The sequence below is a fragment of the Lichenostomus cassidix genome, chromosome 9, assembly GCF_008360975.1.
Source record: "Lichenostomus cassidix isolate B80296 chromosome 9, HeHo_3.0, whole genome shotgun sequence".
Lineage (NCBI taxonomy): Eukaryota > Metazoa > Chordata > Aves > Passeriformes > Meliphagidae > Lichenostomus > Lichenostomus cassidix.
In genome coordinates this window covers 16490609-16509285 of record NC_139490.1, presented here as the reverse complement: position 1 = coordinate 16509285, position 18677 = coordinate 16490609, and the positions used below count along the sequence as shown (strand labels likewise).

General features: G+C 39.5%; 1 protein-coding gene across 1 annotated transcript in view; it reads right to left on the bottom strand.

Annotated features, from left to right (window-relative positions):
- Positions 1-8459: 8459 nt before the first annotated feature.
- Positions 8460-18677, bottom strand: part of CUL3 (cullin 3) — a 54841-nt gene continuing 44623 nt past the window's right edge. Inside the window, exons 11-16 of the mRNA XM_085069642.1 lie at positions 17105-17229; positions 16667-16763; positions 15532-15666; positions 10495-10681; positions 9609-9754; positions 8460-8936 (exon numbers count right to left, since the gene is read on the bottom strand). Coding sequence (XP_084925768.1) covers positions 8805-8936; positions 9609-9754; positions 10495-10681; positions 15532-15666; positions 16667-16763; positions 17105-17229 — 822 coding nt within the window. The 3' untranslated portion in view covers positions 8460-8804. The remainder of the gene's footprint in view (positions 8937-9608; positions 9755-10494; positions 10682-15531; positions 15667-16666; positions 16764-17104; positions 17230-18677) is intronic.

Here is an 18677-nt window from a genome sequence, read left to right as displayed (position 1 = left end):
AACCAATATCACTTCTGAAACTCTACTGATGAAGCTGCCTGCAGAACAGCTGTGGGCCTGGTTCTCAGCTCTCCAGCAGCTCCAGGTCAGCAGAACACACCAATCCTACCATGAGGAGCATGAGATGAACTGATCCTCAGCCATCACCTGATGCTCTCCCTCAGAGGAGGACAGCCTCACCACCCAGCCTGAGCACCTCTGCTCCTCTTCCACTTGTTTTGACAGCTAAATATCCATGGGGAGGGGCTCAAATCCAGGCTCCTCAACCTTGGACAAGAGTACTCTCATGCCCTCCCTTTGTCTCCCGTCTATTGCCCCCCAAAGCTTGGGATAAAGCCAGGGTGCCACAGCCCTCACTGGTGCAGCCTGGTCACTTCAGACCCTTCATCACTGCTCATCTCAGGTGGAGGAGGGATGGCTGCCACCACAACAAAGTGCTGGCTTTTGCTGCATCTCCTAAGAAAAGCAAAGTGCTGATTTCACTCTGATCCCTGAATGGAATGACTCCTTGCCTTCCTCTCTGCTTCCCCTTCCCCCAGCTTTCCAGTCTGGCTGCCAAACGGAAAAGCACATTTTTCACGGTGACCTACTGAACACGCCAAGAAAGATTTCTTCAAGAGATTAGAAAAATAGCAGTTCAATCTTACATGAAAAGTCACTTTGCTGAGGGGAGGAGGGGTGGATAATTCTGGTATGGGACTCAAAAAAATTGGGGCCCCATTCCCACATGGCAGTGACTGGTTACACAGCAGAACTTACAGGAAGCTGCTGGGGCACTCCAGCTGTGTGTAACAGCAGGACAAACATGAACACTTGTATCTAGCACTAACACATACATTGGTAAGCCCTGCACAAATTAAAGTCCAAATATAAACAACTAATAAACACTTTATGGTGTGAAGCCTCAAGAGAATACTGTCTGCTGTAAGTCTAAAATCCTACAGTGGAAAGGCACAGCATAATAATTAAAAATTCCTTTTAATAATGAATCCCTGGGCTGAGCCTCATCCTCTGCACTGCTCAGAGCCCTTTGCTCCAGCTGACACCACCAAAACTGACGATGCATCACAGAATTTAATAAGTTCATAGCAACATCTGTAAGGAAAGTACTTTACAAGGATTATTAGAACGTAATTAACTTGAGAGAGACTGAGTATGAATTACCTAAGCACCTCAGGAGAAAGCCTCATTAAATGCATGACTTGGGCTTCCTAATTTCTTTTTAAAATTTTTTTTTTTGTTTTACACCAATCTCAAGCTCTGCCTGTAACAAGGATGAAACTACTAAATTAACCTGCTAGACGACAATTACAGTATAGACAGTGCTGAGACAAAAATCAGGATTAAGGCATGACTTGAATACAAAAATCTTTACAGAGTTTGTCTCCAGCTTCAAATTCTGTGACTCCAGTTCATCATCACTTTGGAGGAGACTAAAAACCAAAAAAGCAAAAGCCCATCTGACCTACTGCATTTATTTAAGTAGACTTCTCTCCCAAACAATTCTTGTTTCTTCTTTTTAACCAGCTGTCAAAGAGCAGGACTCCGGCAAGGGTCACAGAAAATACAGAGAGCTCCAGCAGACGCTGTGAGTCAGGATCTCAGCACACACACGCACAAAGAGGAACAGGAAGCAAGGATACAGCTGTAAAGAGGAGAGGGAGCTGTGTCAGGCTGTGTCCTACCTGCAGCGCTGCCCTGGGCTCTGCTGGAGCTGCAGCTCTGGCCGGGCAGCACCGCAGCTCCAACTCCTCCCAGGGAGGGGACACGGTGACTCCAGCTCCTGCCGGGAGGGACTCCCTCCTGGACTCCTGGAGGTGCACAGACAAGGGAGAGCTTGGAGGCTCACAGGAGGTAAAATGTAAACTAAAGTGAAAGAGGTTCCTCCTGACAGGGAGCCACGGCAGCCAGGGAACAGGGATCCTGGTGGCACTATGGCACTGCTGCCAGAGGGACAGGCAGGATTGAACCACATCTCCCCTGGACACCTGGGGACTGCAGTCAGCTCAGCTGACTCAGGCTTTGGGGCAAGTGCAAGGCTGACAGAGCAGCACTGAGACACACAGAGGAGCTTCCTATTAGTAACAAATGTGTGGCAAAAAGACTGCATGTCCTTGGCTGGATTTTATATTCATCTCCCAGGGGATGTGGGCTATGTATCCTCAGCCAGTTACAGGGCACTTGCAGATAGTTCCATTCTTCCTCAGTTTTCAGTTTGTGTAAAATATTTCAAAAAATCCCTGAAACATTCCATGCGCCCAAACCAAGGTCCAAGACATGTAATGAGGCAATTGGAGGTTACAGCAGAAACAAGTATTTGATAAAAAAGATCACAGTATGGGTCAGGTTGGACCACTGTGGGGCATCTGGTCCAACCTCCCTGCTCAGGCAGGACCATCCCAGAGCAAATGGCACAGGACTGTGTCCAGACAGTTCTGGAATATCTCCAGTGAGGGAGATTCCACACCTTCTCTGGGCAACCTGTGCCAGATTAGATCCCCTCTCAGCCTTCTTGAGACTGAGCAGACCCAACTCTCTCAGCCTTTCCTGTGGTGACCTGACTTCACAGAGCCTACATTTAACACTGACCCAAGATGGCATCTTTGAGATCCCTCTGCCCACATCCCCAGGGTCAATCCATTCCACACAAGGCAGTGTGTGATGAGGAGGCAGTCAGATTACCTACATGTGAATTTAAGTGCCCAGCCTCAGGGACTCACTTCTGAAAGATTTAACCCAGCAATTTTTATATAAATTACACCACAATTAAAAACCTTCCAGAAAAAGAAAACAGATCTAAACAAACCCAAGACTTTCAGGGCCCTGTGAAGTGTTTGTTTAATCAGCTTGTATTTAGCACTGTTGAAGGCAACTCAAAGCAGAATTCTTGGAAGGCCAGCAGCAGAGCCGGGTGTGACTGCACCCTGCAGAGTGCTAATAAGAGCCAGTCCCCAGGAGATGGTGACCTCGCCAGCGAGGCCAAGCTCCAGCTTAAGGAACAAGGCAGACCCACGCAGTGTGAGGGCTTCTAATTACTCCCTTCCCTGAACACAACCTTCCTAAGACACAGAATAATACATCCCAAGTTCTAATTTAAAAAAACAGTCTTGGCCTGGATCCCACATTATGCTGGAATTGCAGATTTGCATAATTAAGTTGATACCAAATGCTGTGACAGACAAGCTGCAGGAGATTATTAGCCTTATCTTTAACAGAATTTCAAAAGAAGCAAGATCCAAACATCCAACAAACATTAGCAGAAGTGGCTCTCAAGGTCTAGGAAGCTCAGGCATTACTGGGATTTGGGGCATGTTCCAGCAAACTTTCCAAAGGAAAATCAGCATATGAACTGAGAAGCTATAGTAAGGCACCACCAGGCTCTAATGTGGTGTCACTTTGAGGACTTTGGGACTTCTTATGATTTTTTCCCTCCAATAGCAGGACTGCTAAAAGCTATTTAAGAAGTTGCACCCACTGGTGAATCCCCCTTTTCTCCCTTCCCATTTCCACTCAGGCAAACAGGATCATGTAGCTCTCCAGACACCTAGCTTGGTGCAGTTTCAGACATTACTCCCTCACCTGGGCTCCAGCTCAGAAAAGACCAACAGCTTCATTTGAATCAAGACTTCCTAGAGCCAGAATTTATTCTTGTTTGTGAAATCTGCTTCCCTGGAAGAATACACTTCCCAGCTTAAAGCAAGAGTGCAATGAGTGTTCCTTCAAGGGAACAAGCAGCTGAGCTCTCTCTTCACAGAGCACCCAGCACTAAATCATGCAGCCTGGGCCTTGGCTTGAATTCCTGCAGATGTCACAGGTGGGTTTCCCAGCTAGGGCTGAGTCACCAACGGAACAGGAGCACGGTGCTGGTTACCATGCTGTTGTTACAGCATTGTTCACACAGCAGCGTTGAGCAGTGGCAGCAGCAGACAAACACCACGGCAGGGCTCTTTGAAGAGCTCAATGCTAAAGAATCCAGCAGGTGACTTTGCTTGGGGCATCAGTGCTGCCCCTCCTTTCACACTCCCCCAGGGGGTATCGCAAAGGCACCAACCAGCTGCTCACTGCTGAACCTGGGGAACAATCCTCAGTATCAGTGGGATCTTACCCAGTGCAGCCCTTGATGGTAAGAGCCTCCACACAACTGAAAAATCAGAGTTCATGATCAAATTTCACCACTTGACATGAAAGACAAACAGGAAATACCTCTTTTCCAAGATTTTGGGTAATATGCATTTAGGGAGGGATAAATCCCTCCCTGATTTGCACAATATGTTTCCTTATGAAGGCAATAATCAGTGAGCCCGAGTCCTGCTTATCATGTAACTGCAGATCAACTGCTGGGACAACAGAGCTCAAGGCACCAGGATTTCAGCCTAGACAGGATTGTTAGTATTTTTCTATTAATTTCTTAGAACCCACTCCAAGTTCACGATGGACAAGACTCCTAGTACATGCCAAATCTCATAAATCACCCAACTGTGCCACACTTATCCACCTCAGTTGCCCCAACTCCTGCAGCCCAAGGGCCCAGTAGGTCACACCTTCGCATGTTCAGAGCAGTTCTGAACTGCAGACTCCACATCCCCAGTAATACACATTCCTTGCTGGAAAACCCCCAGGATGCCCCAAAGCTACCAGCACAGGTGAACATCTTATACACGGTGAATACAAGTGACTAAACCTGCGTTTTGCACAACCCTCTGCCCCAGAACACCCACCATAATCTCAGAACAAGTTTTGCTCCAGCCCTGCCTTGCTCTCCCCAGAGATGCACCTTCCTCCCTGCAGGGCAGCTGGCTTGATGACAGCAAACAGCCCTGCTGAAAGGTTCAGAGTATTAAATGCAGTTTTTGGGCACAATCTATGAACAGTTCCCTGCACAGTGAAGGACAGAAAGGTAAGCGAACGACTGTCTTGTCCTTTTATCCAGCTTTCATTTGGATGGATTTACAAGTTCTGCATTTTACAGCCCTTTCACATTACACACTCCAGAGGACAGAGAAACCATTAAATTCACACTTCAGATTGAGCACAATGGTTATTACGCTTACTGTTCAAGATATCAAAATGAATATAAACAGAAATTAAACTTTGGCCCAGACACAAACAAGATAATGCCTGTTGCCAGCTGAGCACACTAGTGAGTCCTGCTCTAGGCTGTCAAACTCTTGCTCCAAAGCACAGGGCTCTGTGGAAGGGAGCTCAGGATCAGAGCCCAGCTTGCCTCTAAGCACCGTGAGGAACAAAGCAGAGCCAAAGAGTTTGATCGAGCTATAGTTGTTCTGCCCAGTTTTGAACATGCAGAGGCCACAAGTAGTTCCAGTTTTTGCTACTTTTGAAAAAATGGTAACCTCATCTCTGTGCAGGCTTATCCCCAAAACTATGCATCATGACAGGCTCTACCATTATATCCATGTATCTATATATCCACATATATATGGATATATATGTCTAAGTGGATGGATATGGATAAGTGCCACCCATCACATACTACAGAATTTGATTATAATACATGTGAATAAAAATACTACAGTCACCCAGCATATTTAGTGCAATGCTTCTATTTCCACAGGTGAGGGAAAGTAAATCTGACACCAGTGGCTGATTCTCAATGAGCAGTGGCAAGGAGAATGAAATTGAGTGGCACTGGAAGCTTTAGGGTCTACAGCGCAAAGTTTGTCTTTGGAAGAGGGTGAGGAAAGACATTGCATTCAGGAGTAGCTTAACATCACTGATTTGGTTTGCTTGGCATTCATTTATTCTGTAGCCAGTGGGGAAACTGTATGGATTAATTCTGGGAGACACAAAGAGTAAATCAAAGCTGTAAAGGTAGCTAACATGAAAAAGACCAACAACTGCATCAGGGATCCATAGGATTATCTTTGTTATGATGGTAAAATGAGGAGTACTGTCAATCCTTTTAAATGAAGTCATGCACTAGGAAAGTACATACATACACATCTTCAAACAGATATAAAACTCAAACCCTACTTTTAATTTTAAAAATTCCAGAGAATTACACTCCATGTTTATTAAGTTGTTACTGTGTTTGGCTGCACGTTAATGCAAATAAACCAAACTTAATAACTGCACTCATGCATGTAACCACAATCCTACTAATGAAATTTTAACAAAATTACAAAGAAGCTTTAAGTAGAAATTAAGAGAAATGAAATTAAGGCATAGCAGAATTCTGCTATAGATTGTAAATGAAATCCCACTAACATACAAACATGTAAACATCAAACTCACCTTAAGCAGCATTCTAGTGATGTCTTGTTCTCTCTGACCAGAGTTTTCACATTCTCCATTTTTCAATCCTCTACCCCATTGTTCAGTGGAAAAGGGCATATTTTTAAAGTCTGACTTCAGCACAAGTCCCTTCCTGAATAGTGTCTTCAAAATTCTATTAATATGGAAACTGTGCTCTTAATACTTGTTACTGAAGATAGCCATCACCACCTGCTGTTCTTCTGGCAAACACTGTTGCCCACATAGCTTTTAAAAACACACTCTTCAACACCTAATTATACATTCATTCACGGAACATTCAGCCTCAGCACTTCCAAAGGACCCCAGAAGTAGGAAACTTCAGCTGATGCACAACAGAAGTACAGCGGCAATGCAAAGGACAAAGACCTCCTGTCCCAAATCACAACACTCACGTTTTTGTAAACTTTACAAGGAAAAGGACTTGAACCCTTTTCTCCCTGCCAAGCACAGGGGAAAACATTAACATGCAAATATCACAACATTCATGTTAATAAAGAGCAAGTTAAGCATAAAAGAAAACCTTCATATTGGTACATGGAAGAGTGGTTTACATTTTGAGGAAGATGTTTCTGGTGACTTGAAATAAAATCAAAACCCTAGATCAACTCGAGACTGTATTTAGTACTGTTGTACAGCTAAACAATGACCTCATCTCTACTGAAGATTTGCATACCCCGTGCAGAGACAGAGGTGTTTCAATAACAGCCAGCAAATACCTTTTCCAGGAGGGCCAATGACCCAGCTCATTTTTTTGGGGCTAAATTCTTGATGGACAAGGGCAGGGAAGTTCTTCAGCCACCACCTCCTTCTGCTGATTCAAAAACTATTCTCTGTGTGTGTGTGTAGGTGTGTTGGGGGTGTGCAGTAAATTTAAAGCTTCATAAAAAAAACTTCCAAATGATCAGGCTAAAATATCCCCCTAATTCCAGTCCCTCTCTTTAAAGGAAATATTCTACTCTTGAACAGTAGCCAGGATTTGTATCTTAAAGGCTGGAGAAGGGTAAATATGTGGACATAACAAAAAACACTCTGCAGTCACACTGGAACATTGCACCAGCACCACACACTTGCTTAGTACAGCCCATCAAGAACTGCTCTGGCAGAACCAAAATGCTCCACAACCAAGCTTTTCTTTTTGCTTCAATTCCAGCTCTATATATTGAAAAGCCCATCCCAACTATATTTTTCAAGGTCTATGGGTGAAAGTAATGTGAACCAAGGAAAAAAAATACTGTTTGGAATTAAAGCAGAAAAATAGCTGTGGCCAGGAAACCAGGGAATATGTGCACTGGAATGTCAGAAATATGGTTTAATAAAAACTGCAGTACAATGCACACTCAAAAATTTCTAACTGTGAGAATGATGCCACCAAACTGCTATTTTTAATCTATTTTTGCAGCATACTGTCAAGAAGAAGAAAGAGTTCCAGGGTAAGACCTAAAAATTTCATTACAGTAACAATTTTTTATTGCGTGTTTAAAATGCGTTTTTAAAAACAAATAGTGCACGCTGGCTTCACTTTAATCTCCTGAAATATGCACTTATGATGGGAAGCCCTGGGGCTACAGATCCATCTATGATGTTTATTAACAAAATATAATCCCAGTACATTTCCCCAGGGGACAGTATTTAGTTCCAAAAGATTGTCAACCCTGTACTCTAACACACTTGAATTAGTTGTTTGTGTACACTAAATCAATTTATTTTAAATTTATTTTGTCTACATTTAGTGAAATAAAAACATCGCCCTGTACAATCCACCATCAGCAGTGAGTACAACAGCAAAAATTATTATACAGTTTATACACACTAAAATCTTGTCCTTTTTCCTATAAAGAAACCAGAACAAACCTAATCAATATAGAGTTTAATTTAGAAGAACTCAAATTACAGAAGGGAAAGCCAAAATTGTTACGGCCTTTTCTGAGCCCCCAGAAGTTCCTGATTCATGTTGTTGGAACAGTGAGTGCAGCTGGAAGAGTGAAACATGCTCAAGTTGTCTTCTCGGGTCTTCAAAAAATTACCAAGTATTTAAATTAAACATGTCTAGTAAAAGAAACATTTGAAGCAGAGCAAGATAAGTGGGAATTCTGCCTTACCACTTGTGGTTTCTTTTAAACCCAACTTATACAATGCGCGAAGTGCTAAGCAACACTACAGAAACACATTTACATCAACACTGAAGATCTGGGGAAATGAAATTCCAACAAATTTATTTTTTTAAATGAGCTGTATTTTCTAAAGTCATTTTTATTTCTCTGTTTTCATACAGTATTGAAAACAAACGCGGCACATTCACATTTTCCCGAAGAATTGTAAGGATGATCTCTACAGGGATAACGTTGAAAAGCCTGAAGCTCAATTAATGTCAAAAACTCTCAAAAGGAGTAAAAGGCTTGATCTGAATGGTCTAGAACATGTATTGTAATTTAATAGAGAAGATGGTCGACTTATTATTAATGATTTAAAAGAACTTCCCAGTTCATGCGAAGAGTATAGTCCAAGAATAAATCAAATTTTCTGAACGCATTTTATGCTACGTAAGTGTATACTTTGCGATCCTCAGGTGTTCGTGCCAAATATTCTCTCTCAATAAGTCCTTCAATACGTTTTTTAATAACAACTGGACTTGGTAAGAATCGGGCCTTCAGCTGCTGAGTTACCTGAAACAAAATAAAACCCAATAATATAAGATCATAGCACAAGATATTTAAGTATCCTAACAGACCACAACAACCAGAAAAACGTATTAAGACAGAGATGACAACAGCCATGAAGCATAAGCAGCAGTGTGCAGACTTCTGACAGACCCTCTACTTGCTTGCTCATGTTTGGGTATAATTCAAAGTCCTACAGAAGCATGGTCACAATCTGAGAATTCTCCCAGTTTCACAGCTCTAAGGGAGTTCAGGAGTGCAAAATGTATAACGTCCTGGAGCTGTCTGAGCTTAGGAGTGAAGAGCAGCAGGACTGTTTCTCTCTCCGCTAAGAGCTCAAATCTCTCAAACTGGGACCCAACAGTCAGTAACAAGATCAAAGCAGAAAACTATGTTAAGCACACTGGTTTGTGTGCACAACTGCTTTTCAAGGAATTTAACATCATACCAGCACTAAAAGGAGGAAGGAAAATTAGATATCCTGGGAGTACATCCTAAAGTGAAGGGCAAGGATTTAACTGGGTCTTCAGATAGGGAGAAAAAAAAAAAAAAGGATGTACAGAGCATCTCTCAAAAGCCTTCCAGGATCATGTTAGTGAGAGCTGTGTAACTTTAATGAGTTAACAGCAAAAGCAAAAAGAACTCCCAGACCCATATCCCAGCTGTGTACAAGCATACCTCTGCTACTAGCACATTGTGTTGCATCTTCTTTCTAGATTTCATTATCCGAACTATAGCAGCTTCTATCTCATGTTTTCTGTCATCATCTACTTTCTGCCTTGTTTCTTTCCTTTCTGGATCAGATTCTCCTTGTTTGGCAGCAACTTGAAGAAAAGAGAAAATGTAAATTATGTTAGAAAAATTAAAATTTATTTAAGTGTGTGTTAGCTTCACTATTTATTTCATCTAGACATCAAGCTGTATTTTCCTGAGTTTTGACATTCTCAAAGTTGATTTTTTTTAAAATGAAAAGCAGCCACAGGAACGTATTAACACTTTCTGGCATATTTTGATAGCAACTGACAAGATAACAAACTGTTACTTAATCACTACTATGTTAAAATTTGAACAGTACTCAAATCTGTTTACAGGCACAAGCACCAGCACTTCCATAAGCCAATGAAGTGGTATTATACACTCAGCTTCCCTTATTTGTTAAACCCAAATCATTGCCCAAAACCATTAGAAGCTACCTGGTACTTGAAAATGGCTGTTGTATCATGGGCTAAAACCATCACTCATTTCACAGCAGTACAGCAACTTATGAGGCAATTTTCCTATTTCTGAATCTATCAGTAGCATATTTTTCATTTTATTATTTAATTTGAATTTTTTTTTTCTTTCAGTATTTCCTGTAAGAGATAATTACAAATTTTGTAAAGTAAAATGCTTAATTGACTTCTACAGTTGTCTTGGTATTTGAATTTTCATTTTGATGCAACTAATCAGCAAGAAAAAAAAATCTCTTCCTTTTACTTCTACGGACATCAATCCTGCAAAAGTTAATTTGAAGTTTTAAGGCAGATTTGGGACTGCAAGAGAGTAGAACATAAAGCTCACTTACCCGTCTGAATCTTGACTCTGTGTAGTTTAGATGTGAACTGATCATTCACTGTAAATATATGACCATTTTCTATTTCTTTTGATTTAGGCTCTTTTGTGAGAACACGTTGTGTTGGTTTGCCACATGCAAGGGACTGTAGGGCTCTAACCAGTTCTCTTTCGGGGATATCAGTTTCTTGTTGAATTTCCTAAAGAAGAGTATTTAGTTAGCTTATGGCTGTGGCGGAAGTATGTGTTGCAAACAACTTAAAAAAGAAATACTGTGACAGTTGTGGCACTTGAAAGGTCAGAGCTCATTCAGCAGCAAGGTCTCAGTGGGCACTGTGCAAAATGATTGACCTGGGTCAGCGCCCAGACAGTGAATTCTGTCAAATGAAGAGGCACCAGGAGCTGAAAGGATTTGTTAACTGTTTCCAGGGTTGGTGGAACAGCATGAAACCAAACCTTCTGAACAACATCCATGATGCTCATGACCGTTTCTGACCAAGAGCTGCACAAACACTTTTGCATTCAGCCAAGCTGTTGAAAATAAGATCTTTACAAATGGAGCAAATAATGTCTGGTTTCACTGTAACATAGAAATACTCTAGATTCATTATACCTCCTTTCTGAATAATTCAAACAATTTATTTACAGTTTAGATGCCCTTGGCTAGGACTACTCCAGGTGAAATACAAAAAGACTACATTATAGTGCAGCAAACATACGAACTTTGAAGACTGTTTGTAAAAACACCTACATAACCTGGTGCACCTCTGTCAGTGTTCTGAAGAGTTAGCTGAGAGATGGATGTTAGCAAGTCACCAGTGATCTTGATCTAGGTAAACAAATTACACTGGATGCAGAATGATGCCTTAATATGCCCTAGGAGAAAAACAACTATGCTGCTCCCTCAGACCTAACATGTTCACTGAGCTCCCATTCAGTAAATGCTTATTTTCACTCATCTCTTTTCTTCCTTTTTCTAGCCTGAGGAAACTGCAGACACCTCTGATCTCACATTCCCATTCAGACACTTGAGGGACTTGTAGCAGATAAAGAGAAAACACAAACCTCACAGCCATACAGCTGTCCACAAGAGCTATCCCTTTGGTTCCAAGGTAAGTATCAAGCCCTTTCACTGTCCCCATAAATTCCTGATTCTCATGGCACACAAGTCCATGTGATGACCTTAGGTTAAAAATAGCAGAAACAACTCCAAGTGATCACAATGCTAAGATCTGTAAAGAACCATAACAAACTTGTTAAAAGTTCTTTAAAGAGTGACCAGAAAAATCAAACTGAATTCTATCAACAGATGTTATTTCTTGAGTACAGTCAAGCTGTTTCTTAAATTAAAAAACAGCCACTTTTCTGTCTTCACCTACCACTAACAACATACAATAAAAATAATTTGGATGTACTGGCCTTGTCTCAGACTTTTACCAGGAATTACACTGCACCTCATACACAGCATCTGCATCTCACTACCAGCTCTCTGTGATGCCAAGGCTCAGACAAAATACGCACTATTTTTCAACTTGGCCCAACACTACATATACACCATTGACTTTACATGAAACTGTTTTTGACATGAGTGCAAATTAACTAAAAGGTAAAAAGAATAAAATTGCTAAGTCCAAACTTTAAAAAAATCAGAATTTTTGGTACATCTTGCTTATAGATTGTTTGGAAATAACAGAGTGTTCTTAAGAGTATTCATTTATACCGTATTTATACCATTTGAAATAAGCTGTAAATATCCACATATTTTAAATATTTGCTAATATCAAAATGTCTCTTCCCAAGCTACGCATAGAAAGTTACTACTTCTTCCTTTGCTGCTTTACTTAAAACACAATTGTCACATTCACACTTTTTTTTTTTTCAGATTCAGCACAAAGTAGTATTAAAAGAAAAACAACAACCAAAAAGCTATAATCCTTTCCATGGTCACAACAAAAAAATCTTACTGAAATGGATTGATCCGCATAAAATTTAACAAACCAAGGTGCCAGATTTTGGAACTTAGATAAAAATAAAGTCTTAAAGGCTACAAACCAAACCCAGCTTATTAACAATGTAATGCCAGTGACATGCAGGTTCCCAAACTTTGATTTTTGATCAACAATTAAAATGAATCCTTTCAAAACCAAATCACTTTTACAAGGCCATAGATATACTCTGCTTTTAACAAAAGTGAAAAGAAGAGTCAAAAGGGAATTTGAGGGGGTTTCATGTTATCCATCCTTATATAAACCACTGTGTATTTGCTATTGTACTTCACTTTGTAGCATTCCATCTGAGCCACAAACATACTTGAATCATTTCACTTTCAGAATTTATAAGCCAGCATTAAAGTAAAGACCACAAAGAGAATTGCACTGCAATATGCTGCCTCAGAAGGAGCCAAAAATTTTGAGTTGAATAAAGAAAAAAAATGCAGCTATGAATGTAAATGGGGATAACAGATGTTCCTGTGCTCCCTTTCCTTCAGCCTGTAGCGTAATGTTTTTCTAAACATATTTTTATGTAGATATTTGATGTAGCCACAAAAAAATGTTTATTTCTTTCCCATCTCCAAAAATGCCTTATTTTAAAGACCACATTAGATTAATGCACAGGAGTAGTACTGATTACACAATCTCAGTGCTAAAAATGTTACCAAGTGAGATTTATCTGAGGGCTACAAAAAAGACCATTGTAGGTGTGAAACTCTGCCCAGTTCTACATAAAAAGCCAGATTAGAAGGAAAATGTGCAGAAAAATCAGAAGAAAAAAAGCATTATGTCATTTTGTTGAAATAATAAAAAGTATTTTTAGTTTTATTTACAGACTTCAACTTGCATACTTTCCAAAGCAGACATCAGCAAAAGAAAAAAACAGGTGATCTAGTTTCAAGTCCTAACCTCTCATTTTTGTGGAATTAGTCAACAACTTAACTTCTACTGTGGTCACATTTGTATTTCTTCTTTGTTAAACATTAAAAAATCATCCTTATTTTTGATGCCATTACAAAACAAGTACATTTCACCTTTTAAAAAACTGAGCTGTAACATAAATCAACAGAAAACTATGTTGAGAATTACATGAGACTTGATTAGAAAAAAATGAATTCTGAGAAAAAATTAACATTCTATGAAGTTTTGCATGAAGATCCTTCCTCTTCCACTTCAGTGGCATTAGCCTAGACCCATATGGCCAATAGTTATTTTGCATATACAAATAAAATGTTACTGTACAGGAATACAATTAATTCACACTTTTTTGTGAAGAAATTTTTCTATGCAACAATATTTGAAGGTTCCATAGCATTTTATGCATAATTTTTGTGTTATCATTATCCCATGTTTTCTTCAATCACATGGCTTAATGGCTATTAGGATTATTGTGAGGATCTTATCAAGTTTGCAATTAATAATCACACTGAATGCAAAATAAAATAGCAAAGTCTGCTCAGCTGTGAAGGCAACTTCAAATGAATCTGTTGAGCTGTGACTCTGCAGAAACACTTGTGTATCAGACAATTTTAGGATACACAAGCACACACAAGTCAGCTCACGTGTTCTGCTGCACTGAAAGCACTGATTTGACACATCAGAGAAGAAATGGTTGCCCAGCAGTCAGTAGTTAATCAGGGTATTCAATAATCAATGAACAAAGATAAAATTCATTCTCCTCTGAAGATTTCGTAAGCTTTCCTGGCTAGAGCTAAAGACAAACTCCCACACACTTCACCAAAGAAACCAAACAACACAAATATGCCTCCTTGATGTTTTAGTTCAAGTGGGACACAAAGAAAGAGCTTAAGAACTCCCAAACCAGAAATAAACAAAACATAGAACCTAAAAGCAGATGGACATGTTTGTCTATCATCTGGTCTTAGTAAAATATAGTTTAGAGCACGTATTAAAAATTGTATTTTTCACTGCTCTGCCAAGTATTACTTATTCATATACAGGTAAGGCTCTACTACTCATTAAGCCTGCAGTTTGGTGGAATAAGGCAGCCACCAGCCCAATTTCAAAATCAGTTTCAAGGAAATGAGTGAGCTGGTAAGTCCCCCTTCTTGTTTTCACTCCCTCAAATATTCTGCAGAGAAAGTACTCAAAGCTGTAATGCTCCTGCAATGGATTTCACAACACACAGGATTTTCTGTGCTCTAAAATTATGTTTTATGTTATCAGTAGTTTATTAAGAGCCTCTTATCAAATCCTGCCTTCCTTAATCACTCCTGAGACCATTTCAAAGAAGCTTTCTTTATTAGCAGGCTAGAAGTATGCCAAATAGGCTGAAAATACAATCCAAACAAAAAGGCAAATGATTACTATGCATAGCACAGTCAAAAGCAGATGAGAAAACCTGGAAATCCACTCTGTTTTAAAGTGCACCCATACTGATTTTCAAGGCTGCCAATGCTCTCTCAAACAGAAGATGATGTCTAAAACAAAACTATCAATTTATATTAACAATATAAGGCTCACATCACAAAGCACGTGATCCTCCTCCACTCCTAAAGTAATTTTCATGATTATCTCTTGGCTGACATTTCAACCTTTCCCAGCAACACCCCTCTAGTCTCCTTGTTAAGAATCTATGCAGACCTTTCTTCACTGTCCTTTCTGGCAGGTCAGCTCAGAAAAGGGCTGAAAGTTCTTTGATTCATCCCCCAGCTCAGTCCAGCCTGCCAATTTTACTTAGGTTTTCAAGAAGCCAGGATACAAACCCTTCTCCACCCTTTGGCCTCTAAATCCAGTTTCTCAAGGACAAAATGAGGAAATGGAGCCACCTGCTGCATTTCAACTTCAGCTTTTCTACAGCTCAATGGCCTAGAACAACCACACTCACAGTTCTCAAAGATTTGTGAAACCTTCTACTCTGAAATAATTTCCTCCCCTAGAGCTGCTTCCCAGGTGCATTGCTAATGATCTGCTTCTTGTGTTTATCAGCCTGATGCATAGTCAAACAGAATGAGAGACACCTGCTCTTTAAAGGTCTACTCACAACAAAGTGCCTAAAACAGATACTGAGAATCAGGTAAGAAACCTACAACACTTACCTCAAATGTGTATTTTTCTCTGTTGTTAAATAGCATTAATATTGTCATCTGGAAAGTGGAGACTTGCAATATGTGCTTCCGTGTGTTTGAGCCAGTCACTTGGGCACCTCCTACACCAACTTCTGAGCCATCTTCCTATTTTAAAATTCCAAAACTACTATTAGATTATTCTTCACTGCAAAATATTTTATTCTGCTAAGATACAAGTTATATGATGAAAAATTTCTCTAGGAGATCAGCCTACAGAAGCATTAGAAAAGCAAACACCTGGGGGCATAACCAGAATGTTCCTCCAGCAGCTGCCTTACAGTGCCAGGGAAACTGAGGTTGGAGGCCCATCTGGATGGAGGTCCTGTGGTCCAGCTAGGACTCCAAGCCAGGCCATCCACAGCCATCAATCAAATACTGACCAAGGCTAAGGATGGAGACTCCACAACCTCTGTGGCCCCTCTTCCACTATTTGCCTGCCCTCCAAATTTTCTTACTCTTATCTTTAAAATTATCAAAATATTTATCTTACAGTAACAGTTTTAACATCCTCACCAATGCACATTATAAATACCTTGTTATAAGAATTTTGCTTCCATTTTATGTTGCCTCCCACATTCCCAAGCATTATGCCATTACTAGCTCCAGCTTAGCATTTTAGTACTGGTGTCATCATTGTGAGATTCCTTTCTTGTATACATACTAATTAAACATTGTACTTCTATAAACTCTGCTTAGAGTCTTGTTTCTAAAAAAATGTTATCTACATTGCACTTTGCATATGAAAAGCAGACTAAACTTGGCTTAGCAAAAATTAGTAAGTTTATTTTCACTTTGGACTGAGACTCACAAAACCCCAAAAAACCCACTCAAACCATTGAGGTTCCTTCTAGACGATATTTACTACTTTTCTACAAGTAAATGATAATGCTGAGTGATGCATTCAAATTAGATTAGGAGGGAAAAAAAAAGTCCAAGCAAAACTGCTACAAAGAAAGAATCAGACTAAAAAGCTGATGGAAGGCATCTTATTCTTACATTCACAATGGGTTTACTTTTATTTTACAAAAATGCTGAAGTTACTAAAAATATGCATTTGCTTACTTTTCAGAAAAGATACAATATTTACATAATCTTGATTCTCTACCTTTTTAACAGGCCCATAGAAAGTGGCATTGAGATCTGCAGAACCCATGTGATGCTGGAGTGTCAACTGTCGCCCACTGTGTTTGGCTAAATAAAATCTGTAATGGAATTGAATTGAAAACAATACATAGTTCACATTTTGTACTGAAGAAAAAATACCTTTAAAACATTACATAGCCTTTTAGAGCTATTGAGGACATTTTAAAAGCATTTATAACTTCTTGCTTTTTCAAAACCTTAACTTTTGTCAGAATTCTATTTAAAATCACCCAAAACCTCAATCATCATAACGCAACTATTGCATTCTCCAATTTTCACATGAGCTGAAGAAGTTTGCCAACCCATCTTTAGCAGTAAAACTGTTAAAAAAAATCTGTACAGATAAATTTAGAAAGTTTCTTCTTAATAAATCTACTTAAAAATCTATTTGAATACATACCTTCTAAATATTTCAAAAGCATGCCTGGGAGCTGGAGGGATGTTGCACTTTGGTGTGGCTGACTGGGTAGGCCAGTAACCTGTTGTGAGGACACGCACTGTGAGATCAACACCTCCTAACGACACCTAAGGATAATTGGAAGAAAACATACACTATTTTAAAACAGGACTATGTTTCACCACTTTTAAAAATCAGTTTAAAATGCTTAGAATTTTGTCTAACTTTGAAAAAAAATCAGAGTAGATGGTACAGCAAAAATCCTCTACATTATTTCCCTCTGACATTTAAGAGCATACTGAATTGAACAAAATAAATTCTTAACCAAGAACTAAATGTCTGTAATCATAAACAGAACTTATAGTGCAACAAATCTTTCTAAATAGGTTTTTTGATGACATGCAATAACACTGGCTTGCATAAAGTGTGTCAGTTTCAAAATAATTCCCTCTAAATGTACTCTCTGGAAGTAGAGAGGAAATACTGAATATCTGATGTTAAATCTGATGTTAGTGAGTAACTGCTGACTTTGCAGTCCACAGGTAAGTTCCCTGTGGACTGCAAAGTCAGCAGTTACTCACTTTCACACACCCCACCTATCCACTTTCCCTAAGGACAGCCATGACTGGATATTCAGCACTGCTGAGGAAACATTCCCCAGCAGAACTGCTCATCTATAAAGAAGATGTGGTAGTAGATGATAAAGATCTGTCTACCAGTGATGCATAATGCTCAGTATGTATCCCAAGTAAACTGTGCATTATTAAGCTTAAAACTGACTACTTTCAGCTCTAGTAGGTAGAATCAATACCTTCAAAGAGCACACATCATGGACAACAAAAATCAAAGCATACAAGTCTGGCATGATACCTAAAAAATGGGAATGCTCTAACAAATTTTATTTGAAATTTATATTTCAAGCATTCTAGAATCAAAATATGACTAGCCTCTAAAGAAAAGAAACCAAAAGAAAACAGTAGGAAAGCTGCCTGTCCACAAACACCTTTATCCATATCCTGTCCAATCTCTTCTGAATCCACTTAGAGAACATGCTGTTCTCCTACTCATGATGATTCACAGAATGCCAATGAGGAAGATTTCAGCCAATTGCTTCAAGACAGCAAAGATTTCATATCACCTTGCACAACCAGGGACACTGGACACAGTGCATCCATAAAAATATTCCTGACACTCAGACTTATGCAACTGATTCTATCATGCTTGGTATACAGACCCTACCTTAGCTGCACACTTGGCTGTTTATTATATACTATTAAGTGCTACTGTCTATCACCACAAGAAAGAAACCAGTGTTTTAGAGCAAGTAAACTGATATTTCAAAAAGAAGTGATGTCTCCATAAAATATTCCACCTACTTTTACAAGAGGGTGTCATTTTTTCTAACTAAACAACTAAGTCCATATTTGACAATTTGCAACAAAATTTGAAAAACTAAATTTTGAAATTTGCAATAAAACGACAACTTTGCTTTTAGCAAAGGCATTAATTGTGCCAGGGAAGTTCAACATGAGCTGGCATGCTTTGCAAATACCTGCAGCATGCAGTGTTTTTCTTG